This window comes from Branchiostoma belcheri, unplaced genomic scaffold (assembly GCF_001625305.1).
Source record: "Branchiostoma belcheri isolate BF01 breed outbred unplaced genomic scaffold, Haploidv18h27 scaffold24, whole genome shotgun sequence".
NCBI classification, from domain to species: Eukaryota; Metazoa; Chordata; class Leptocardii; order Amphioxiformes; family Branchiostomatidae; genus Branchiostoma; species Branchiostoma belcheri.
In genome coordinates this window covers 629,447-655,248 of record NW_017803843.1, presented here as the reverse complement: position 1 = coordinate 655,248, position 25,802 = coordinate 629,447, and the positions used below count along the sequence as shown (strand labels likewise).

At 41.7% G+C, this 25,802-nt stretch overlaps 1 protein-coding gene across 2 annotated transcripts; it reads right to left on the bottom strand.

Annotated features, from left to right (window-relative positions):
* Positions 1 to 353: 353 nt before the first annotated feature.
* LOC109471072 (exocyst complex component 6B-like) lies at positions 354 to 25,634 on the bottom strand. Of its 2 annotated transcripts, none has more exons than XM_019770262.1 (23): positions 25,434 to 25,634; positions 11,659 to 11,824; positions 11,469 to 11,516; positions 11,182 to 11,318; positions 10,884 to 10,946; positions 10,638 to 10,779; positions 9,988 to 10,152; positions 9,768 to 9,836; positions 9,457 to 9,540; positions 8,896 to 8,942; positions 8,336 to 8,456; positions 8,078 to 8,149; positions 7,676 to 7,773; positions 7,306 to 7,411; positions 7,030 to 7,139; positions 6,462 to 6,573; positions 5,926 to 6,060; positions 5,475 to 5,547; positions 5,084 to 5,190; positions 4,543 to 4,684; positions 4,133 to 4,206; positions 3,720 to 3,832; positions 354 to 3,380 (listed from the first exon to the last, which is right to left on the bottom strand). In XM_019770262.1, the coding sequence occupies exons 1-23, from the start codon at positions 25,598 to 25,600 to the stop codon at positions 3,245 to 3,247; spliced, it is 2,487 nt and encodes an 828-aa protein (XP_019625821.1). In that variant the 5' UTR covers positions 25,601 to 25,634; the 3' UTR covers positions 354 to 3,244. The 2 variants fall into 2 exon arrangements, with proteins under 2 accessions (XP_019625821.1, XP_019625822.1); XM_019770263.1 differs by lacking the exon at positions 25,434 to 25,634 and adding an exon at positions 25,085 to 25,332.
* Positions 25,635 to 25,802: the final 168 nt, after the last annotated feature.

Genomic DNA, 25,802 nt, shown 5'->3' with positions numbered 1-25,802 from the left:
AGAAAGTGCTGTTGGCTGTGTGTGATGTTTTCAGTTAAAAAATCTTGATTTTGTGGGTCAAAAAAATTTACCTTCACCGTGTCAAAGATTATGTTCACACATCTCTTTGATTCTGACAGATTCGGTAGATTACAGTGTAGATTTACAATAAATGTATCCCTGTATGAAGTATCCCTTCCTCAAGAGGACAGGATGTCATTTTATAAAAATTATATACTTACTAGTAGTTACCTAATATAGTATGAATGTTGTGACCTACGTATGTTTCAGTATGTGCATGAACATTTTACAATATACATCATTCTTGTTTCCCCGTGATCACGCAAGTTACAACAAATCACATGAAAACATCATCATGGTGAAAATTTAATCATCTCACTGCAACAGTGTAATGACAAAATTTCTTACAGTATGTTACTTGTAAAGAGAGATTATCGTTGACTCTCCGTGTAGACCACTTGTGATCCTACAAAGCACATCGTGTGTAGCCTAGCAAACAGGACATCCTGCAATACATTGTATATAGCTACCTAACTTCTGACAGTTTGTTACACCGTACAATATTACCATGGAGAGAGAGGTACAAGGAAGAGATACTGGAAAGCAAAATTCTCAAAAGTAACTGGTACAAGTATAACATTGTAAATATTCCCTTGGTGATGAGGCAATGCATATGTCAGTATAAGCCATAGGGGAGGAGGTGGTGATAACAAAATCCTTAATTTGAAGATAACTGTGACATGTCTGTAACTCCACCCAAGGCTATACATTGTACATGGACAATGTATCATCACTAGTGCATACAGTGTTATGATTGGATAGATGGTTATTATTTCTGTATCAGATTGTGCATGAATACACAATGGTTGATACCTAGTTTCCCTGCATATCCCTCATCTACGTGTACATGTACACATGTATATGTTAAACCAGCATAACATCATTCATATATGTAATTGATTATGGCTGCAACATATACAATCCATGCAGTTTCTCTCCTCTACTCCTAAAACAGACTATTTCCCCATCTTAGTTCACACCTGTGTGGCATAGACAGAATCATGTCCATTGTCATTAGCCTAGTAACGAAATGTTACAGCCATCAGAGGACATTTATCCTGACAAAGCACTCTTAGAAACTTCAGTATCCATGTTCCTGTATCCACAGGTCATTTCTTCATGCATATATCAAACAAAACACAGTGTGTCATGGTGTTTTCATTCAAACATGAAAGCAAAAACCTGCTCAATTGCATTTAAACATACAAGTAGTGAATTGCACTAGATTGCACTATGGTCATCCTTTATAACAATTTGAAGACTTTAGTATAAAGATGCTTTCAGCTGCCAACAAGCTATGTTGAGAAGAATCTAACATATATTATAGAGGGAAATAAGGACTTATATTGAAATTATGACAGAAGTCTTTGCATAGTGTAGCTGCAGCAAGGACTTTGAAGAGACATAAAAATAGCTACCATAAAACAATGCTAAGTTTGTCATACTTTTACCACGGCATGTACCTTTGCTGACCTCTCCTTTGACTGAGACATTGATTTTGTTTCTCAAAATTAATTCACAGCTAGTGTTGGCATGATCAAAACAGCCTATCCTAAGTTAATGTTCATATCAAATATACATGTAAACCCTTGTTGTTTTACTATGCTAGAAATTGAAAAAAAAATGACAACAAAATGTTGAATTTGCAACCTTCAAAATGTCTGGAATTTGAAGACAGCATACATATCTTGCTAAATATATACTGATGTACATGTACCTAGTAATATAATGTGTCTGCTGAATTGAATTGTCTATGGCATTAAAACATTCCCAATATATCTCAACTAGTAGCAGTGTATACTTTCAGCCTGAACAAGCATGGCCTTCTCAGCTTTCATACAATGTACATTTTGTTCATCTCATACAATAAAATATGCTTGGCCTAATTTTGCAACTGGCTACACCATGATCATTAACAATTTCAGATTAAAAAGTATCCTTCTTGATAAACATGCGTTTGTGACTGCAGCAGTATCATGATTGGCAAGCTACAACATGTGCATAGACAGTGGATCTGAAAATGGCTCATAATATATAATGGCTTATATAAAATGGTCACATCATGAGCAACCTTACATTACAACTACTTCTCTGTACATCTGCTGGACACCTTTAAATTGGCTCGGACAATTTCATCCATACCTATCTTACACATTGCTTGTGCCGTGCATCTAGCCGGTACTACATATGCATTGCAGCCTATCATTCTTAACAATCTTTCTTTTTTGTTCCCATTAATTTTGAACTAACGTGTGCATGGGCATAAAGATTCCTGGACAGGCTCAGCAAAAGCACTGCCTGATCATAGCAATTGCAAGGCTTTGGAACAAGATGGTCGGATAGCATTTTCACTATAATCTACAAGTAGTTCTTCTTGCTGCATCATACATTTTCTATAACGCACTAACGTCTAATATTTTGCACATGCCCCATCACTCCTATTGGCTATTATTCCCATTAGATTTCATTCACATACCTGCACCCTGTTTGCATGTCCCAAGCAAATTCTCATTGTCTATTATGGCTGTAAAAGCAAACTAGCCAAAGAAGTAATACATGTAGAGTCACTCTTGCACTTAGGTAGAGTTGCAGCTAGGATATTATTATGAGCAAACACTGTTAAAAATAGCTTCAAACCCACCTCACCTCACCTCAGACCAACTACCTTACATAAAACAAACTTTGCAAGGCTTTTGCTATCAGCAGGACATGTGGGAGAGCTTCTAGAGAGCTGAGAGTAGGTAGGACAAGTCAGGATGGAAAGTCATTGTTTACCGGTACATTCACCTTCTTTAGATAGGGACATACAGCCTCCTTCTCTTTGTCTTCGTAATTGTAAACATGCCTTCTCGTGTCTACATGAAGCAAATAAGAGACAGAGATAGTATAAATGATAGTATCATACCATTAGCTTGCACTAAAATGAAAACCCATTAGCAAAACATACCATTCTCTTCAGCAATCTTTGCCATCTCTCATTTGACAATGCATAATTGAGGCACTACAATATGTACAGTTCAAGAATTATTAGCTTTTCAAGCAATCCTATTCACATACTACCCAATCGATTTTCACCCCTTGGCCTACATTTCAATGAGAAGCTACTTTTTCTACCTCTTTCAGTAGAGGGTATCTCCACCCCCCTCCCCACCCTGTGCCCACTGTGTATCATACAGCATCCTGACTACTCTTGTATTCGGTTGCTGCCCCCGTTCACAAGTTGTCGCAGCTGCTTCAGGACAGCGTCTAGCAGCTTCCTTCTGTCTCTCTCATTCTTCTTCAGTGAGAACAGATTCTTCTTCTTGTCAGCCTCTCTCATTCTGTCATGCATAAGGAGAGAATCACAATTACAAAACACACAAGAACCAACATAGATATTATAATGATGTTCTTGTCCATTTACTGTATACTAGTACTGTAAAAACAATGATTAAGCAACATAGGAAAAAGGTATGAAAACATCTCTTAACATACAACTTTGTAGATAACTACCCAGCAGAATTCCCCTGTCAATAAAACAATGTTTGAAATATACCTGGCTGAGAAGTCAAAAATCTTATTCAGTACTGCATCATTTTATGTGTTGACCACTGCATTCGAAATGGCCAATCAAAATAGAGAAAGACACCAGTTCTAGCATGTAACAGGCACACACTTACTTCTCTAGGATGGTGATGGCTGTGGAGGGGTGTACTCTGACATACTTGTTCCTCTCCTGGCCGTAGTCTGACAGGTACAGGGACCAGTCCCATGCCATGAACAAGTCTAACAACTGGGATAAATACATCATTTCAGAGTAAACCCAATGTGTATGACACCTAGCAGTGTATTATGGTACTGCACAAATGGAGCAAAATGTATATGATACTCATGAAAATCTTGTGCAAATCCAACAAAACAGCTTGCATGTAAGGCGTAGATGATTTCTTTTCTTCATTCAACCCCAAGGAAAAAGATAATATGAGCTACAGGTGAGTACCAATTCTATAGACTCAACTGCCAGCTCACAAATTAGACATTGATTGACTTTACTACTGAAGACATTGGTACAACTACATTGTAGCTGACTTACCTGTCGAAGTTCAACAAATGTCATCTGTAAAGCACCATCCTTAAAACCTGGCACTGGCTCCGAGTCCACAAACTCTGCAGGCACAAAAAGGATGGTTTGAAATGATTAGGAATAGTGATAAACTAAAGCTGCCCCAAACCAAACATACTTTAAATGGTATATGTTTCAAAGAGCCTTAAGCCTTAGAGGTTGACATGGAAGAATTCCTGGAAGTCTCAAACCATTGATTTCTTGACAGGTTAGAACTGCAGTGTAAGTGGATCAAACCTTCCTCCGGTCTGACTGGGTCAAATCTTACGGCATACAGTCTGGTCTTACACAGCTTGTACTCACTGTACAAAAGTACTGTGTTATGCACTTTACTGGGTAAACAAAACAAACAGACAAATGCACAGCATGAGAAGACTCACGTTCACACTGGATGACGTCCAGGTTGAACTGCTGCAGTGCCCCCATGCTGACCTGTCTGACCTCGTTGTCCAGTAGGAAGGTCATGAGGGAGGAGGCCAGGTGTTTACAGGCCGACATGCAGGCGGTCTGGGCCACTTTTCCCTGTGGACAGAACAACATGACCCTTTTATATTTAGATCATTATAATTGTGCCTTCATGAATTTAAAACTTAAAGAAAGGGCTGTCCCAGGCTTTAAAATGTATCTTCTTGTTCTTGTTTAATAAAGATCATTCAAAAAAGGCCAAAGATAAGGTTATTACTGGTATCAAGATATACCAGTAACTGTCCATATTCGCCAAGTTGTGGCTCTAAGATTAATACTGATTAGTATTGAATTAATACCCCAGCTGATACAATATAGATAATACAATGATCTTTCAACATAACTTGTGTGCAAAATGTCTGGTATTGAAAAACTTGTACAGTTACAAATCAATGAAGACTGATAGTACTAGAAGTTAGAGGAGTTTCTGAATCAGCAGTGTTCAGTGATACGTACAGGAAGGTTGGTGAAGACAGCAAACGTGCTCTGCAGGAAGGCAATCAGGTCCATCAGATATCCACTGGCATGGCCACGGGGCTCTTGTAAGGTCCAGTTGTAGCAGGCTGCAAGGCAAAGAGCTTTTCTCATGTAGACCTGCATCTACTTTGTTTGTTGTATGTGTCACTATGACAATAATCATTGTATTTTCTATATGACATTGTTCTAAAAATGTATTTTAAGAGTTTACACTATCTACTGTAGGTGGTCCTGGAAACCATTACCCTTTAATTATGTTTGGCTTGCAACTTTGAGTACAACCAGCATACTAGTATGAGGTGGTCATGCAATTCTAGTTCCCTTCCCACACCACAATACACAAAACAGCAGAAGATTACAAGTTACAAACCTAGATCCAGGAACTCGTCAATCTTGGTGTTGAGTTTGGAGTAGATCTGACTCTCAGCTTCTTGTCTCGTGTCCTATAAAAATAGAGAGAGAAAAAAGTGAAAAACAGCTATGCTTACAAGTGATATAAAAACTGTAAACCAAACAAAGCACAATGCATTTCTTACCAGGAGTTTTGGGACCATTTCAAAACTTTTTTTCACATGATCAGCACCATAAACTATGGATGAAGAGTGGGGGTACCTAATGGCTTCCTAAAATGTTGAGAACAGTTCTTGGCACTTTTCCTGGACTGGCTTACATGGTTTGTTTGTTCCAGCCTTTGTTTATTCATGAGATACTCAAATCAGCCTGCTGGGCAGTTTTCATTGAGGTGATGAGGGAAGAAATCAGGGTCAGACATACATGTAACATACGAATATGTAAATATATAATTTCTCAAGCTTGCCCACCTTGAATGTATTAGTTCCCTGCAGCCTGGCTGTGTGCACACTGTCGCCGACCGCCCCGGTCATGTTGGAGATGAAATCCTCCAGGTACACACAGGCTGTCTCCAGGTGGGTCGTGTTGATGGAGATCTGAACCAGCTGGGAACACACAAACGGACAAACATCAATCCAGAGTTCAGCTGGCCCATTGATGATACTAGTATTGTCAGAAAAGTGTATTTGAAAAAAATGTTTGATAAATAAAATCAGACAGTAGCAAGAAAGCTTTCTCCACCATCAAAACACTTCATAAGTTAGTCTGTAAAACATTCCTTGCAATTGTATCTCTTATTTTTCATACACTAATGTTATCACCCCAATGAAAATGTACTAGTATAAAGTTTCTTGTACTGCTTTTATGAGTGACTGATAGTTTTCCCAATGTATAGTTTTCCCAATGTTAAAAGAACATATAAGAAAGTACAAGCCCTTGCTGTGTTTACATGAGCCTTTGGCATCATTGTCTAGAACAAAACTTGGATTGTGGAGAAGACCCATACCTCTGCCATCCCCAGGGTCTGTTTCTTGATGTGTGAGGTGAGGCAGCCGCTCAGTGTCCTGGTCAGCAGCAGGTTGGTGGACTTCCTCACCATGTCGTCTATCTCTGTGTGACTACAACATGACACAGAATACAGCACATTCAGCATTATGGACGACCAATGGCCAATCAGCACCAAGGACGGCTACACAGGCAGCCAATCAAAATCAAGGAGTGTTCCCCAGTAGCCAATCAGCATTACAGATAGATATGCTGATGGACAAGCAGCACTATAGACAACCAATAGCCTTTCAGCACCAAGGACAGCTATACAGCCAATCAGAAACAGAGTGATGCACAGATGGATAATCAGCAACAAGGACAGCCCTAACCAACTAGCTCACAACGCAGACGTAAAGAGCTAACCATGACCAATGGAACAAAACACTTTTGGCTAAATATACAGGTAAGCTACACTGTAATATATCATTTAGTGTAAAATGTCCTTTAACATGGCAAAAATATCTAAGGCGACATACAAACTGGGAATGGAACAGCTGAAAAAACTCTACTCATACAGACTTACTCACCTTAAGTTGAGATCTTCTGAGAACTTGATACAGGCATAGGCAAACTCCTTAATCTGCTTGTACACCTGAGGTACAGACCCTGAGAACGGGAACCTCTTTGGGAAGTCCTCCTGACAGGGAAAAGGTCATAGGGAACATTTCAATGTCAATGAAGACATGTAGTCAACAAGAATTTTTACTGTAGTAACTGAGTAGTTATAGTAACCCATACCAATAGGAACAATTTGACAGCTCTACCATGAAAGAAGTGGCAACAGATCTAGGGGGATTACCCACCTTTTCCAGGGCCTCATCCTGATAGGGAAAACTGCGGATGATCTCACTGTACTCTTCTTTATCAGTGACATAGAGGGGCGCACACGTGTCTGACTCCAAGATCTCTCTGTTTGGGGACAGTACAAGTGTTATCTTCAGTGAGCACAACCAAAGGCAGTCCAATCGTATAACAAACTATGCCGATGACAGTGATTTAAAGGCACAAATCACTAGCCTAGATGCCAGTCTTTTTTGATTTAGTATGCTCTCTCCATTGCTTCCCTACCAAAAAGACACTAAAAGAGCATACTATAACTAAAAAGGCAGACATCCAGGCTACCAAATCACACTAGTACTGTTAAGAATGAGCTGTTAGCTTTTTTCACTTTACCTGAATATCTGCAGCCATCTCTTCATGAGGATCTCGTTGTACTGGTCCCTGATTTCCATGAGTAGGTCGTACAGTTGGGACACAGGGAAGCCGTAACCCTGCACAGAACATATCCTTTGTCAAACAAATCCATTGATCATATCATATGGTGTTGCCCTATAGGCACACCCAATAGTCCTATGCAAAATTGTCCAATAGCGGAGATGTATATATAGTGGAACAAAAAGTCAAATTTTCATCTTGAAAATATATTTGTACATGTGTATTTTATTGAAAGAAAACTTTGTCCAATGTTTAACAGTGGTGTTTATCTGTGTCTGTTTCATAAGCATGATATGCAAACAGGCTATTATAGGCTAATTACAGGACACAAAACAACACAGTCTGCATCTTAATACCTACCGCTAATGTATCTGAGAAGAGCACTATGAGGTTCTTGATTTCCAGCATCAGTGTTGCATCAGTGCAGTATGCCTGAAAACAAGGGGAAAAGATCAGTTTCAGACACTTCAAAGTTTTGAGCAAGATAGATTGTCATCTAGGTGCATCCATGCACCCACATTCAAAAATTAGGTACACAGCTTCAATTTTTGGTGCATGATACACCCAGTATTTGGAGTCCTGGTATACATGTAGGTACTAACATTCACAGAGACTTACGGAGTGAGTCCTGAGGACGGCGATGATTTTGGAGAGAGCCATGTCCCACAGCTCATCCATGAACTGTCTGGACACCAGGCCCTGGGTGGTGTTCATCACTGTGTCTTCCACTACAAAGAACCTGCAGAAACAACAGGGAGTACACCAATCCTGACTGTCTATCACAATTAGCAGTTCAACCAATGATAGCAATTACCAATTAGAAGTAGTTAAACCATTATGGTAGTACAGCAAAATGCTGTTCAACCAATGAGAGACTGGCTGTAGGTCTGCCAAATATTTAATTTTTTATGTTTGCATGTTTGTATGTTTGTATTTTTATTTTGCAAATTGCTGCTATAGGATGGATACAAAACAGAGTATAAGGATATTTTGCATAAGCAGCAGTATGGTTCTCTCCATGCAAAAACCATGCAAACAAAAACAGATAAGTCAGGAAAATACAATGGAGATTATTCCATGGATCCTACATCTACAAAATGACAGCAGTGTACTGTAAGCGAACAGTTTACACCATAATGCCATCTGTGCATCTGTACTCTGTAATGTTCTGTACTCACCCTATTATCTGGTGGAAGTAACTCTTGTAACCTTGCAATGTTTCATGCTGTAGGAAACAAGCAAAACAACTGTTTTTTCCATGACTCTACTACAAAGTCTGGATCTTATCTTGATAAATCTACTAACAGTTCTAACAATAATATAATATATTCTAACTTGAAATTGTTTAATGACTAAAATCAGGTCTGATGATCTTTGTACTCTGAGTTGACATAGAGTAATTAAATAAGGTTGTATGTTTATACATTTCTGACTAATAGGGCTACTACTTTATTACAATAAAGTGTGATTTACCTCAAGCATATTCATACCAACATGCTAGCGACATGCAAGAGACACAGGTTTGACAGTTCAGTACATGAATGTATTGTTAGCTTGCTAAAGAGACCTGTATGGTATGGAAGATGAGACCATATGATATCTATGTTGTGGCAGATAATATATGGCAGAATCCTAGTCTCAAAGTGGTCATGACCATATGTACTACCTAACATCAGCACCACTACTTTGTACATTCTCAAACATCTTTATGCATGCAGACGGCCTGTTTGCTTTCTCACCATGTTGGACTGAGGTTGAAGTGCCAGCCTGGCTTGTTTTCTTCTCTGTTTTCTATAGTAATTTTCAAACTGCTCTCTGGCTCCCTGTTGGTCACAAATGGGAGAACCTTTGTATTAGCGCCACCTAGCAATCTCTATGCAAACTACATTAGAGGTGAGCATGTGAAAATGTCATGTGCACTTCACATTTTCTGTATCACTATTTCAACTGGACATCACAGATTGACTTATACAGGATATGAAGAGAGTTACCATGTCAATGTCACTACCAAAAAGGTTAGTTACTGGTAAATGTACAATGATGGTCTCACCAGCACTGAGTAGATATGCATACATCTGTAGACTGGGGAAAAGTCGATCATGTCTTGTGCACTCCTCTCCTGAAACAAACATGTTTAAATTTAAATCAATGGACATTAACATCATTTAACAGCATTCCAATTTCATGGTAACAGGTCACAGTTAAACTTGAACAGATAAAAGCATTGCAAGAATTTCCCAATTTACAGCAGACTCTGATCTAAAACTTGCCTCATCCTCATCTTCATCATCATCATCATCTTCTTCATCATCCTCGCCGAAGGGGTTTGTCTCATCCTCTGCCTCCTTCTTCTCCTCCTGCACTTTCTTGTTGCCTGATTTTTTCATTAGGTACTTCCTCACAAGAACTCTGTCCAGGTCCTTCTGCTTAAGCGCCTTGGAGGGAGAATGGTACCAACACACACAGTAAACATGTTTTCTTTTCACTTGATATGATAAACAAGTATTTACCAGGTGCAAAGGACTAATAATATATGATAGTGAATCTAACAACTTCTGGCAGAAAAATCACAGCTGATACCAATACAAAATAACATGGTAATCGTATGATGTAAAGACTTAAATTTGACTGATAATACTTAAATTTCATTACTTTAACCAGTATTGTAAAAGTTGACAGTTTCACTGACCACTGATCATTTACAACACGCAAATATACAAATGCATCCTCTACCAAGCTCCCCGGGTTCCTTGAAAAATAGTAGAAATGGTCAAACAAGCTAGAGGGTATAGTTTGCAAACTGTATCCTGTAGCTGGCTAACTCCTCTGGTATACTATTCAGTCTATTTGGCCAATTCCTAATATTTCTAGCAGCCTGAGGAGCCTAGTAGAGGCTGGTACAAGTTAAAGTGTGACTTACATGGCTCATGGCATGCTCCCCTATCCTCTCTGAGTGCTTACGGATACTCTCTAGGAAATCCTTCAGGTCTGACATGGACGCATCTTTGATGCTTTCTCTCAATCTCGGAATGGCATCTGCCATTATTTTTGAGAATCGATACCTGAAAAGAAAAACACATACACATAATACCTCTATTCAAAGCAGACATCTTTCCAAAGCAAAGTGGTTTTAGCAAAGTGGTTTTAACATGCACAAGTGACCCACCTGCTTACTCTTGGTAAGTATGTGTGTTCTAGCTGTTCAAGAGTCTTCAAGGCTGGGTAGTATCTGGAGAAATGGGACAAATATACTGTTTATCGGAATGTCAACTTTCCCTGTAACAAGTCGCGATCTATTTTGAAGTAGAAAGAAGATTAGTACATTTTGAAAAGTTCTTTCACGTGGTATGCTTCTCAATGTATTCTATCTATTCTACTCTACTCTATTCAAAGTCAATGCCATTGCCATTTGCATTCTTCATATAATCAACATGCAACATGTGAAACCAAATTTTGTAGCTGACCTTTTCTGGTCCATCTGTTCCTTGAGTTTGATGTACATCTCCAGGACAGGCAGACAGAGGGACAGGCTCTCTGTGGCAGACGTGATGTTCTTCTGGATTCTCCTGCACTGAAGGAGCTCCTCACTTTTCTTCACCAGCTGAAACAAATAACCGTATCATCACAGTGTTTTTGGTCTTTCTCTAGAATGCCATTTTTGAGAAAAATTAAATATAGCCAACCAACTGTAAGGTGATATTAGAGTAAAAAAAATGTATTGCCAACTAAAAATGACAAGTTTCCTTCTTACCTCTTTCGATGATTCTTGTAAGGCTGCATTGCTCTCTGTCACCAAACTCTGAAAGGAAAGGGAAAATTTTATCATACAATGAATGATGAAAAAAAACTTTTCTGTTTAGCACAAACTACATAACATTTAGCTTTAAGGAAAGAAGTTATTACCTTCCATTCTATTGAACCAAATATTACTCTTGTCTCACCTGTAACTTGACTGCCTCGGAGCGAACTTTGAGCAGTTCAGTGATGGAGTCGATGAAGCCCTGGTAATGGTGGTTACACATGCGCTCAATGTCACGGTCATGGCTGCGTATTCTCGTGTTCAGTTTCTCCAGGAACGTCTCGTGGCCCTCATTGTCATAGACAGCTCTGGTGGGAGGAGGAACAAAGTAAATATTCTGCCTCATGTTCTGTGATATACAGAGAATAAAACACTGTGTATTCCGTATCACCTGAGATGACAGCCCGACCTACGTGAGGGCTCCCTGGTATCTCTTTGCAAGGACTGAGAGTAGCGATGTTGTTAATTGTACAGTATTCATGTTGTAGCTAACTAAGAAAAGTCACCTTTCGATGTGAACTGTGGCAGAAGTTGCGAAAATTTGGCATCCTCCGACGAGAAGTTAAAAGTAAACAGTAAAATGTCTCCCTATGCTATATGTGTATGTAGTATCTGGGGTTGGTTTTGTCATGGCTCAGTGCATGTTGCAAGCTTGCAAGGAGGCATCAGAAATACCTGCACAGCCCCTGCACTAAACCTGTACATGCAGGTGGTCTTATGAGCCCTGAGGAGGGATAACACATGTTGAGACCCACAACAAAAGGTCGAAAGCTGAGGTGGCATTTTTGCCCTTGATGATTTTAATGAAAGTAATTTCTGCGCATGGCGTAGTTCTGATGGCAATAAAGTGTTCTCCTCGCAAATTGCATCATGGCTAATTTTCCGGTGAACAATTCTTGTAAAATATGGTTTCATTATGCTCTGTCAGTATATGTATGTCTGATCTGATCAGGCTAGCCAAAATTCACCCGAGTATTCAGAACACTGGAACTGTTAATTACCTTCGCCAAGAAGGTTATGTTTTCGTAGGCGTTCGTGTGTCTGTGTGTGTGTGTGTGTGTGTGTGTGTCAGCACGATAACTCAAGAAGGCTAAGATGGATTGTCTTGATATTTGGTAGGTGGGTAGGTCTTCATGAGACGTGGAACTGATTAAATTTTGGGCCCCCTAGCGACTTGTTATGGTACTGCAGCTGAACTTCCGGTTTTGATATCTCATGATCTAGACATGCTAGAGCGACGAAATATAGATGGTAGGTAGCTCCTGTGGTAGGGAAGAAGTGACGTGAGTTTGGGCCCCCTAGCAGCTTGCTCTGGAACTGCAGGGCTATCTGTTTGAAAATATTCAAAAGAGGATAACTCAAGAACCGGTTGACGGATCGTCGTGATTTTTGGTATGTAGGTAGCTTTCATGATGCCTGATTTAAGTATGTGACAATTATGCAAATATGGATGTAATTTGCATAATTTATGGAGAAATTCTATAAATCAGCTGCATTCCATGATAGGACTATTGAAGCTTGTGACATTGGTAATTGAGCATGAGAGAAACACAGGCAGATATTAATCATGTAAATGAAGACTTAATTTGCATAATTAATAAGAAAATTTAACAATTATGTAATGATAACTGCCTGGAATTTCATACTTGTGGTATTTGAAAGCTCTCTGACTATATCAGTGAGAATCCGAGGAACATCGATAGGTATGAGTTATGCAAATGAAGCATTAAGTTGCATGATTAAGGAGAAAATGCTATAATTACCTTCGTTTAATAATGGCAACTGCCAGGAATTTTTATACTAGTGGAATATTTAAAGTATCACTGAACATAACTTATTTAAATTTGTGCCTCATTTGGATAAATATGATGAAATTCTAGAGTAGCCTTCCTTTTTTTAGTGGTTGATAATGATTCAGGTTTGACCCCTGACCTCACGAATCCTGCAAAACAGCTGCAGTAACTTCCGGGTTCGCGCGTCACGCACGCAACCCTGCTTTCTTCTTTGGAATGCCCTGGCCTGGCAATACCTGGGCCCAGCACACAAAAGTGCATTGTATGTTTCTGTATCTCGATTAAAATAGTGATTGAGTGCTTAATATTTCTCAAATTGGAAAGGATATATGATGACATACTGTGAGGAGTGACGGTCAAGATAAGTAACATTTGACCAATGTACATGTAATTATACATGTATATAAATGCACAATGCAGTACTCTATAGTACAGAACAGAATGACACAAGCTTTGCTGTCAAAACAGCCGAAAGGTTTTACAGTATAATATTGGCCTTTGGTGGTAAAAGGTCAGCTTGTAATGGATATGGCCCGTCCGCTTTAGTCCCAGTGAGATAGTCATTAATCAGCCCATGGCAGGCTCCTTACGCTCTGCCGGTTTCACATCTGTTTTTCGTTAGAGGAAAAACACGTGTCAGCTAGCTGGCTTCTCCGTTACATCATCTGCTGGACAGCTGTTTTCCAAGTTGCACAAAGAAAGCTTGCAGTTGCATCAGCCACAGTCCAGCAAACAAAACTCCTTTTTGATGAGATTTTGCACCACTACTAAAAGTCGTGATTTGTTAACACAATGGTGAATGAGAAGAGAGGCTTCAGATGAGGATGACTGGTGAGTAAAACTAAGTGTATGTTGTACATTTCGACCCCTCTATCGGCTCTTAACTGTTACGTTAAAACTGGGCATTGTTTGGCGGATCGGAAGGGGACATTTCACTAGTTACCGTATTCAAGTTAGTTTTCGATTACAAGTAAGCAGAGGAGTGAATGTTACCAAATAAAAGGTAACAATAGAGGGAAATCTGTACAGGATAGGGCCCGTCTGTGAAAATGTTGTATGAAAAAGACAAATATGAAGGTACAGAGCAAATTCCACGCTTGTACGTGACTAGAATACATGATGTAAACATGTACCTTCTGAAGTAACAAGCTGCCTTTGCAAATGTTCCCTTATCAGGAAGCGGCTGTACATGTAAGCCCAGTTGCAATATCTAATTGAAAAGAGGAGGTTTAATACCTACAAAGACTTAATTTTAGAAATCCATTTGTGGTTGACTATGGATTAAATTTGCTTGTAAACTACATGTAGTCTGAGATAATGTACCACAGTACTAGTGGTCTTCTGCCGGTATAGCAATTGCATGCGTTGCATTTAAGCGTTGAGTGAGAAATATGCCTCCACCAAGGTTTGGAAGTATTTTTGGGAGTTTCGGGGTACACTGGCAGTTGTGTCAGTGTTGCGCATTCATTTCGGCGAAGAAGGTTAGCACTTGACCTTGGAATTTCAACGTGTAGCCATCCTTTTCAAAGGAAGGTGCCAACTTATAGTTAAAGCTGTATATAACTCTCAAAGTAGATATGCAGGATTGTTTTTCCTAAGAGTTTTGGGAAACCACACTATGCATTAATTTTGTACCATGTATATTTAAACAAAGTACTTAAATTTCTTACAGTTTATCAACGCTACTAAGGATGTCAATAGACCGTAATTGAGCATCTAAACAGAACAAACAAGTCCACAAACAACAAACAACAGAAATACATGTATAACTATGCCTAGGTCAAAGCGGAAAAGTGCAAAGCAAAGGAAAATAATGACCTCTGCCTGTAAGAAAAGGCAGAGATCAAATGAGATGCCAGAAGATGCTACGAAAAGACGATTGTCTAACAGAATAGGCATGAGGAGATTGAGATCGAAAGAGACGCCAAAAGATGCTACAAAAAGAAAAATGTCCAACAGACAGGGCATGCAGAGATTAAGATTGAAAGAAACGTTAGAAGATGCTGTACAGAGACGCGTGTCCAACAGACAGGGCATGCAGAGATTAAGATTGAAAGAAACACCAGAAGATGCCGTACAGAGACGCATGTCTAACAGAGAAGGCATGCAGAGATTGAGATCGAATGAAACATCTGAAGATGCTGCAAAAAGACGCATGTCTGATAAGAAAGCCTTAAAAGTACGTAGAGAAAAAGAGACCTTAGAAGCAGCTGAGAGGCGCCGTGCCTCAAACAGGGCTGCCATGCAAAGACGGAGAACGCAAGCTACGCAACAAATTGTGGAGGCAGGGCGTGCATCTGCAAGGGGACGAAATAAGAAAAGAAGAAGGGAGAAACAATGCAAGGAAATGACAGTTGAAGACTGTGCCGCTTGCTTTAACTCGAAAATAGCTCAGGGACCTGTTTATGCTTGCATGTCATGCTGCCGACTGCTATACAGAGCCACAGTCGTGGAAATGAAGGTTGAAAACTACCCGACAAACGAAACAACTAATGGCATACTTAAGTCCAAATCAATTGGTACAACATGGCAAACTAATGGCAAGTCCTGGGTTTGCCACACTTGCCATAGATACCTTAAGAAAGGAGACCTCCCAACCCAGTCCTGGTTTAATAACCTTGCCCTTGCCCCTGTACCTCCTGAATTGCAAGATCTGCGGCCGTTAGAGTTGAGATTGATCAGCCAACGAATACCATTTATGAAACTTGTTGCATTACCCCGTGGAGGACAGAAGGCCATTCACGGGAGTGCAGTAAATGTACCCTCTAAGTTGCAGTCAGTGGTATCTATATTGCCCAGATTACCTGAAGCTGCTCAAGTTGTAGCATTTAAACTGAAAAGGAAACTATCTTACAAAGGCCATTACATGCATGAGTACATCAGGCCTCAAAGAGTAATGCATGCGTTAGAATGGTTGAAGAAGAACAACCCATTATACAAGGATGTTTCGATTTCTGCTGACTGGGAACAGCAATGGAGAAACCAAGACTGTGATTTATGGGAGGCCATGACAGCAAATGGTTGTGAGGATCCGGAGATAAGGGAAAGTTTGCCTACATGCCAACCATCTCCATGCCCACCATCTCCATGCCCACCATCTCCATGCCCACCCTCTCCATGCCCACCATCTCCATGCCCACCATCTCCATGCCCACCATCTCCAAGCCCACCATCTTCATGCCAACCATCTCCATGCCCACCATCTCCATGCCCACCATCTCCATGCCCACCATCTCCAAGCCCACCATCTCCATGCCCACCATCTACTGATGATGGCTACCAGATTCTGAGAGATTTGGCAAGGAGGCGAAATCTTGAGATCAGGGATGTGCCAGGGGATGGAGACTGTTTCTTTCATGCTGTCTCTGTATCGCTTCCAGCAGCTGGTGTGCAAGCTATCCCTGGTCCCGAGTTAAGAACACGGCTAATCAACTACCTGGAGACCACAGAGTACAAAGAATATTACTCAGGTTTCCTTACAGATCCTGTCAGATCCAGACCAACGCCAACATGCAACACGCATCAAGACCAACGGTTTCAAGCATACATTCATGGATTGCGAAATGGGGAATGGGCCGATTCCCTGGCAGTTCACGCTCTTGCTAACATGCTAAATATCAATATCAAAGTCATTAACACCATCACTCCCGACTGGCCGGTTGATGTTCATCCTCTACTGCAGAGAAGTCAAAACACAATTACAATAGGGCAGATTGGCGAGCTTCATTATGTGGCCTTGCAGGATGCTGGTGTCGAAGACTCAGAAACAGAGTCTGAAAATGAGGAAGATGAGGAAGATAGGGTTGCCTTTCAGGAAACAAGCAAACTACGGGGTCTTCCTTATGACACCCTACTACAGGAAGAACAAGTTCCCGATGGCGACAATATATACTCTGTTGCGCCAGGGGAGAATCAAACACCCTGCGCTTTCTTCACTGATGATAGATTTGAAGAGCTTGCCAATCCATCTAAGTATCCGTATGGCCGCGGGGGGTTAGGTGAGAAGCGCCAGAAGGGAATCACGCCTCGGAAGTATTTCAACCTACGGCTTTTGCACAAGGATGGACGATTTGCTCAAGACATCGAGTACCTGCTGGCTGCACAATATTCAGTAGAAGCAAAGCAGATCAAAGATAGCATCCAGATCAATCTGCGCCAGACCAGGGGCCATACATTTCAGAATAGGAAGATCAATGCTGGCCTAATGAAGAACTTGGACAATGTGCAGGCCATGCTGCGTACTGACAATGCGTTCAAGTTCTTGACGAACGTCAGGGGATCTCCACCCTACTGGAACAAAGCTCTACTGGATTTACTGGCCTATGTCCGGCAGCTGGGCATACCCACGTGGTTCCTCACGTTATCAGCTGCGGACATGCACTGGCCCGATGTGATCCAAAGTATTGCTCATCAGTATGGGAAACATCTGACGGCTGACGAACGTAAAAACATGACATGGCAGGAGAAGTGCACTTGGCTTCGATACAATCCTGTGACCGCAGCCCGTCAGTTTCATCACCGACTACACGTTGTTTTTCAGCGAATTCATTGGAGGAAAGGCTAACCCGATCGGTCACCTTCAAGATTACATGATCCGTATTGAGTTCCAAGCCCGAGGGTCCCCACATGCCCATACAATACTCTGGATGAAGGACGCCCCAAAACTCGGTGTGAACAGTGACAGCGACGTGGTCAATTTCATTAACAAGCACCAAACCTGTGCCATTCCCGGCGAAGAGGAAGAAGACCTGAGGCACCTGGTACTCTCTTTGCAAAAGCATGTACATTCACAGACATGTCGGAGAAATGGGTCTTGCAGATTCAGCTTTCCACATCAGCCCAGCTGTGAGACACTGATTGCTCGACCCTCGACGAGGCAGATCCGTTAGTTGTAAAAAGGGACCTCAAAGTAAAAGAGGAGGTTTTCCGGAAAGTGCGTACCGTAATGGAAGACAAAAACACTCCTGAAGATATTTCCCTGGAACAGCTGCTGCAAAGGGCCAAGGTGGGTCCAGATGTGTACCAACAGGCGCTGAAACTGACAAAATCAGGTGAACAAATTGTCCTTCAGCGTCATCCATCCGAAAGATTCATAAATCAATACAACCCAAGCATCCTTCAAACCTGGCGTGCTAACATGGACCTTCAATTTATTCTGGATGCATATTCATGCATCATGTACATTACTAGTTACATGTTGAAAGGGGAAAGAGCAATGAGCGAGGTGCTAAAGAAGGTGCTGGAGGAGAGCAGAGGCGATGACCTGAAATCTACACTGAGGAAGGTCGGATCAGCCTTTCTCAACAACAGAGAGGTGAGTGCACAGGAGGCTGTGTACAGGCTGCTTTCTCTGCCACTAAAAAGAGCCAGTAGGAAAGTGGTCTTTGTAAACACTGCTCCAAAAGACAAACGGGTGTCCATGCTCAAGCCGCGGAGTGTCCTGGACGCCATGGACGACGAGGACGATAATATCTTCTGTACGTCACCCCTCGATAGGTACGTGTGCCGACCGAACGTCCTCGAAAAAATGTCCCTAGCTGAATTTTCAGCCACGTACACAACCGGTGGAAGTTATCTGCCCGACGACCACATTCCAGATGTGCTGGATGGCAGGGATGAAAATGGTGCTGCCGACAATGAAGGAAACAACCAAGACGACATGTATCCAGCCGTCATCACACTGCAGAACAACTTGGGCACCATGAGAAAGAGGAAAAAGCACTGCATCATCAGGTACATCAATCATTCACATTTTACATGACACTGCACACACTTGATGCTTGTTGGTGAGCTTTTGATTTCCGTTGTTGACATTGTAATAATAGTGCATATCACATACTCCTTGCAGGTTTCACAAAGAAAGAAAAGATGGCGAGGACAAGTACAGGAATTTACTCATGCTATACTTGCCTTGGCGAAACGAGGAGGTCGACATCAAAGCAACCTTCCCATCGTTCAAAGAACACTATGAACACGTCATAGACACCATCCGTGCCAATGAAGCGATGTTCAGCATAAACGCTGATGCAGTCAATGCAGCCTATGATGACCTGCGTCAAAATGGTCCCCCAGAAGACATGTGGGATAGTGTTGCTCCGAATGTGGAGTTCCAACAGGCTGAGCAACAAGATGAAGGAATAACTGTGGAGACAGAAGTATTCCAGGAAGACCAATGTGGAAACATCGACCTGGCCCCACATTCAACACCCAGTCCTAGTTGTGAACTTCACGCACGCTTTTCAGCAGAGATGAATAAAGTGCTGATGAGTTCAGAGGAATACAGAGCTATGATGCGGTCTTTAAACAGCCAACAAATGGAAGTTCTCAGGTTTCATCGCAAATGGTGCAAAGATACCATCATTGCTCTGAAACAAAACCAACACGTGCCACAGTACACGGTATTTCTGAGTGGCCCCGGTGGAGTTGGCAAGAGCCATATAATCAAGTTGGTTCATCATGAAACACTGAGACTTCTCAGACCTTTGTCTGGACATTATTTCGACCCAAATGACCTCCCAGTTATGTTGACTGCCTTTACAGGAACAGCCGCGTTTGGCATTAATGGTATGACCTTGCACTCAGCTCTCAGCCTCAGTTGTGGTCTGAACAGGGGCAAAGACTATCAGCCATTAAGCAGTGACCGACTGAACACACTTCGCTCACGCTTGGGAAAGCTGAAGCTCCTTGTTGTGGACGAGGTGTCGATGGTCGGTGCAGACCTCCTGTATCACATCCACCGCCGTCTGCAGGACATCTGTGGCAGCCCCGACCCTGACAGCCGGTTTGGAGGGGTCAGCATCCTGGCTGTCGGAGACCTGTTCCAACTCCAGCCTGTCGGTCAGAATCATGTCTTCGGCCTGCCTTCAGACAGCTACGCCAAGTTGCATGGATCTCTGTGGGAGGAAAACTTCCACATGATGGAACTCACGGAGAGCATGCGACAGAAAGAAGACCAAAACTTTGCAAACCTTCTGATGAGAGTAAGAACAGCCTCATGCACAGAAGATGACATTCACCTTCTCAAGTCCAGGGTCATATCCAGAACCGACCCAAGCTATCCATCAGAAGCGCTGCATGTCTTCAAAACCAACAGAGAAGTAGACGAGCACAATGCCAAACACCTGACAACACTTTCGTCAAAGGTGTTTGATATCAAAGCCATCGACTCGAAGAAAGATCTTCTAACGGGTTTCACTAATGTTAACATGTCCACCAAGCCAAGTGACACGGGTGGCTTGCGAGAAGTCGTGTCTGTAGCGGTGGGAGCAAGGGTGATGGTGACGGTTAATATTGACGTTGCAGATGGACTTGTAAATGGAACATTTGCCACGGTCGTTGGCGTTGACAGCACAGGTCCTGATGTCCATACCATTCTGGTTAAGTTTGATAGTGATCGTGTTGGCAAACAAGCCATTACCGACAGCCAATATAAGCAGGCTTACCCCGGAGCAGTACCCATCAAAAGACAAACTGTTCAGTTCTTCACTGGTAAGGGAAGACGGTCGGTCCAAGCACAGCGTGCTCAATTTCCACTGTCATTAGCATGGGGCTGCACTATTCACAAAGTTCAAGGCAAGACATTGACCACAATTGTTGTCTCAATGGAAAGCAAAGGTTGCTTCATGCCTGGCCAAGCTTACGTTGCCCTAAGCCGGGTGAAGAGCCTACACGGCCTGTATCTTCTGGGATTTAACACAAGTGCGATCCGTGTGAACCCAGCTGTACTCTCAGAAATGGACCGCCTGCAACAAGAGCTTGTCCCGAAGGCCCCACTGCCGTCTTTCACCCCTGATTGTGACATTTCTCTCATCATCGAAGCTGCTCAACATACGATCCTATCCTGAACATCTGCAAGACTTAAAAGCAGACAGGTCGACGCTTCCTGTTGACATTTTCTGTTTCGTCGAAACCTTTCTGCAAAGGCATCAACAGATTGAACAATTCATACCAGAAACCCGAGCCTTTAGAACAGAGAGAATGGGAAGAGGCGGCGGAGTCATGAACCTTGCAAGACAAGACATCAATCCCACACATCTTCATATTGCAGTCAAGGGACTAGAATTCATAGGTACCACTGTCACCAAAGCATCCACCACAGTCAACATCATCACCATCTACAGACCACCCTCCTTGCCAGAAGCAGACTTCATCGATAGACTGCAAAAACTCTTACATCAGCTTCCCAGGAACATCTTGACAGTTATCCTCGGTGATTTCAATTTCGACCTCTTCAAATGCCCACCTCCCAACATTCTATCTGTTATGGGGCAGTTTGGCTTCAGCCAACAGGTTCAATCTCCCACCACTGACTATGGTACCCTCCTTGATCACGTTTACGTCCGTGACCATGGACAAGACAGTGTCCATGTCAGTGTTCAGGACACATATTACACAGACCATGACATGGTCTGTGTTTCCTTGATGTTAAAACTTTCCTTGATGTTAAAACATCAGACTATGGATCCACTCTAAAACAAAAGCTTTGCAGTTCATGGTTTGACATGCTCAAGATACAAATATGACAGCAGCAACCTTTGTGCATCAAATCCAATTCTTAGCTTGGTATTGATTGTGACATTCTCCTTCTCTGATATTGTAAACAATTGATTTACAATAATTAATACCCATGAAATCGAAAAACATATAATGTAAAATGAATAAAACAAACATATAATATACAATAAAACATTCTGATGTAAATGGTGATGTAAATACTATAAACAAATGTATATCTGATACTTGTATACATATACAGTTTGTTATTGTATAGAGCAGGTTTAAAATGATTATTTTACACTGATGTATAATAATTCCATTATTAAGAAATGGTGATTGAACTATATGTAATTCATATAAATAAATTATTACGTAGCATGGTATAATAAAAGACCAGTTTCCATATTTTTAAAATGATTTGTTTGGAATCCCACATTGATTATTTCCATAATCAATGACATTCATGATTTCATGCCATTACTTGTTAGAGCTTGTTATGGCCACTGGGCTGACAGGTTTCTTGGTCTTTCTGCTTTCCGTCTTATCGGCATAAGAATCCCGACAGAGCACGATCCAAGAGAGATGAGCGGAACAGATTTATCAAGACTCCTTGGCCATGGTCTAACCCATGTTGAAGGATCTACAGTCTCCACCAGACTAACAAAGCTGGCCCAAATGTAGCCGTAAATAGAGGGTTTGCGAGAGGAGTTTGGTCACCACAGGGCTGCATTTGGTGGGCCGCGCAGTGAAATTTGTTACCCTTACAGCGGTATGACTTTTCATTCGGAAGGCCCGGGGGAGGCTAGTGACTTTGACAGCTTTGATTTGATTTGGATTCTTGGCTCGCGTGTTTGTCGAGATTGTGCGCGCATGCCGTGACGTCACCAGTGAAACCGTATGGCTGGAACTGCAGCAGACAATATCCTGTCATCTTAAATCACTGGTCTTGACAGCACAAGTAAAATCATCTTTCCACACCCCTGCTTTAACTGCGACACACCCGTGCTTTAGAATGGCCTTCTTTCTAAAGACTGTTATTGGATAGAAAATATGATCACCTGACATAATTTATGCAAATAAGGAATGTTTATAATATAAATCGTCAGTCGTAAAGGTTACAGTCACTTGGCGAAGGTGTGAGATCGTGGAACTCTAGTTATTGATTAAGTTTGACTAACTAAACAGGTGTAACGTTACATCAAAGGGTGGTTATGCTGGCTATACATATACAGAAACATGCATTCCTTTTTGCAGGTCTTTTACTTAGCCCATCAGAAAGCTACAAGCCACAAGAAGAACATAACATTAACAACACAAAACTTTGACTGCAAGACTAAAAGATGTGATTCCCATGCAAAATGTCCAACTTCAACCATTTCTGTTGGTGTTCAAACACTTTGGATGTGATTTATTTCAACAGTGGTTGAAAGTTGAAACTCATTAGTAATTTAGTGTATACCTTTGTGTGTGTGAAAGTCACACTACAATATTTGTGTGTGTGTGAATGCAGGTGTGAGAGTTAGTGTTCAATCGCCATCAGTGTCCATTCCATGAGAAACAACATGTTTACATCACTCCTATACCGCCAGCTTGGCGAACGATTGACCTTTAACCCTAAGTTTAAAGGGTCTGACACCCACAAAGTAAACATAACACCTACACAACAGCAGAAAAATGTCAAGTCAACTTTTGTAAACAAGAAGTCGGCCTTGAAGTCGGCCTTTTAAGGCCAACAGCTGGAAGATCCTAAAAGCACCTGTCGTATCAAAAATAAATCTTAACAATGAATGAACTAGAATTAATAACATGAAAATGTATATATATCATAACTTCATGCCGTGTGATTTGAAAACAAATACATGAAGGCTCTAATGCATAACTTAGGCAACAATCCAAAATATAACAAAAAATGGTTTTAATATTTCAATTGTTTCCATTCCTATGTTATGAACAGTTTTGCAAACACAGTATCAATTGAAGTGTTTGTGAGGATTTTTTTTTCAGTTGGCAAAGAATTGAAGGCACTTTGTGTCATGAAAAATTGTGCTACACAAGGTTTTGAAAGTTCGAAATCCAAAACTAGAGACTTCAAGTGATTTATAGGTATGTGCTAGAATCAACAATGGATGAATTAACACACAAATATAAACATGTAAGTTGAACATGCAACATACATTGGTTCCCTATGTACATCCAAAACATTCAGTAATGCTGAGCAGTAACAGGACATTGTTGATGTGCAAACACAGCCACACACAGGCATACAGCCCCAAAATGGGCTCTTAAATCTCCAACAAAAGGACAACAAAAATTAAGCACAACATCCCCCCATAATGGTGGGTGGGAGACAAACCACTTCAGCACAAATGGCAGCTTTGGTGCCTGATTGCCAATTTTCACAGGCAGTTAACCTAAATGACTTAACCACCCATCTTCAGCTGATTGATGGAACAGTACTGTACCTTGCGCACACACTGTTCAACACTGCAACAAGATGTGTTCAAATTTGTCAATGGCATGATGGAATGTGAGATGGAGTAGGCTGTAACATACATAACGGTCTGCATACTCTGCAAGGTTCCTGGTATGTGCTTGTGCTGCATTTGTTTCCAGCAACACTAACTGTATTCCAATACAAAATACTAACAGAAGCTTGTTTTTCATTGGAAAATTTAAAGCTGAATTTTGACAGGGTCCACACTGTCAGTAGAAACAGAGAAACAAGTCCAAAACCAAGCTGTTGTCTTCATCAAACAGAGGAACTCATGAACACAATGAACACCTATTGCTCTCCCGTTCTTGACCTTGGTCCTCCACATCTAGTGTGTACATGGCCTAACCACACTACGTCTCTACAGGGACCAAAAATAGCATGACGTGATAGTCTAACCAATGCAGCCCCCTTCAGACAGTCTGGGCAGGAGGGAGGGTCTCTGCTGCACAGAACAGGAAGTTGATCACGATTTGCCTCTCCACATAAATTTTGTGCTGCAAACAGCCTAAAAATATTCACCATGACGCATCACGTAGTTCCCACTAGTCTCTTGTCTTGTCTGTTTTAACCATGATGAATCCAAGATCTATTTTATTTCATGGTAAACTATGACAGTTTGGTTTGGCACTGAGAATCCTATATTTTTGCACTGACGTTAGTGTAGGATCGACCCTCCCATCATGATCTGATCACTGCGAGCTCAAATACAAGGGCGTTATACAGCCGAGAAACGAGCAACAAACCTACGTGAACCTTGTTACGTGAAGTTACCAGGATATGTTTACCTCAGTATCCCGCCTACCAGCCCGGGCTCGGAGCTTTCTATCTCCTTCAAAATGCGCTCGTGTTCGGTGCGGAGCTCTGCGCTCTCGGCGCCCTCCGCCATGTTGGTTCGATCGTGTTTTGGTGGGGTGACAGAAATATAAATGGGAATGCGGTGACGGACTGCTGGGAACCACGCAACTTCCGCCGAGCTAACTAATTCTCGCTCTCTCGGGGGGATTCAGATTCGTGAGCGCGGAATTTTCAAACTTGACCAGAAGAGGAACTGGAGAGGAATCCTGTCAACGCTACAAGATAGACCGAGTGTGAATTTTCCTCGCGCATAAGAAGTAATCGCGAGCCTTCAAATACCTGCAGACAGGCCCAAGTGGTGCGTCAGTGGCCTCTATCTCGTTCACAAGGAGCTCGTGTTGTGCTTCTATCGCCTCTGCTCTAGCTTTCTCTTGGCTGGCGACGGCGTTATTGGAGACGAACCTCACAGCTGCGGAGATCTTCTTCCAGTGATTGGAAGCCGCCATGTTGGAAAATGACGTCTCGGGAAGTCTCGTCACCTCTCGCCAGGTGTGCAAAAGGGGCGTAACTTTAAACATCAAAGAGATCAACAGTCACAATAGCGCAGTGAGGCGGAACAACGTGACAAATGGCCTCTCAGAAGGAGCGGTCTACGATCGCTATTGTTGCGTTAAAATGATGCATTTTAAACAATTTAATGGTGCTTTA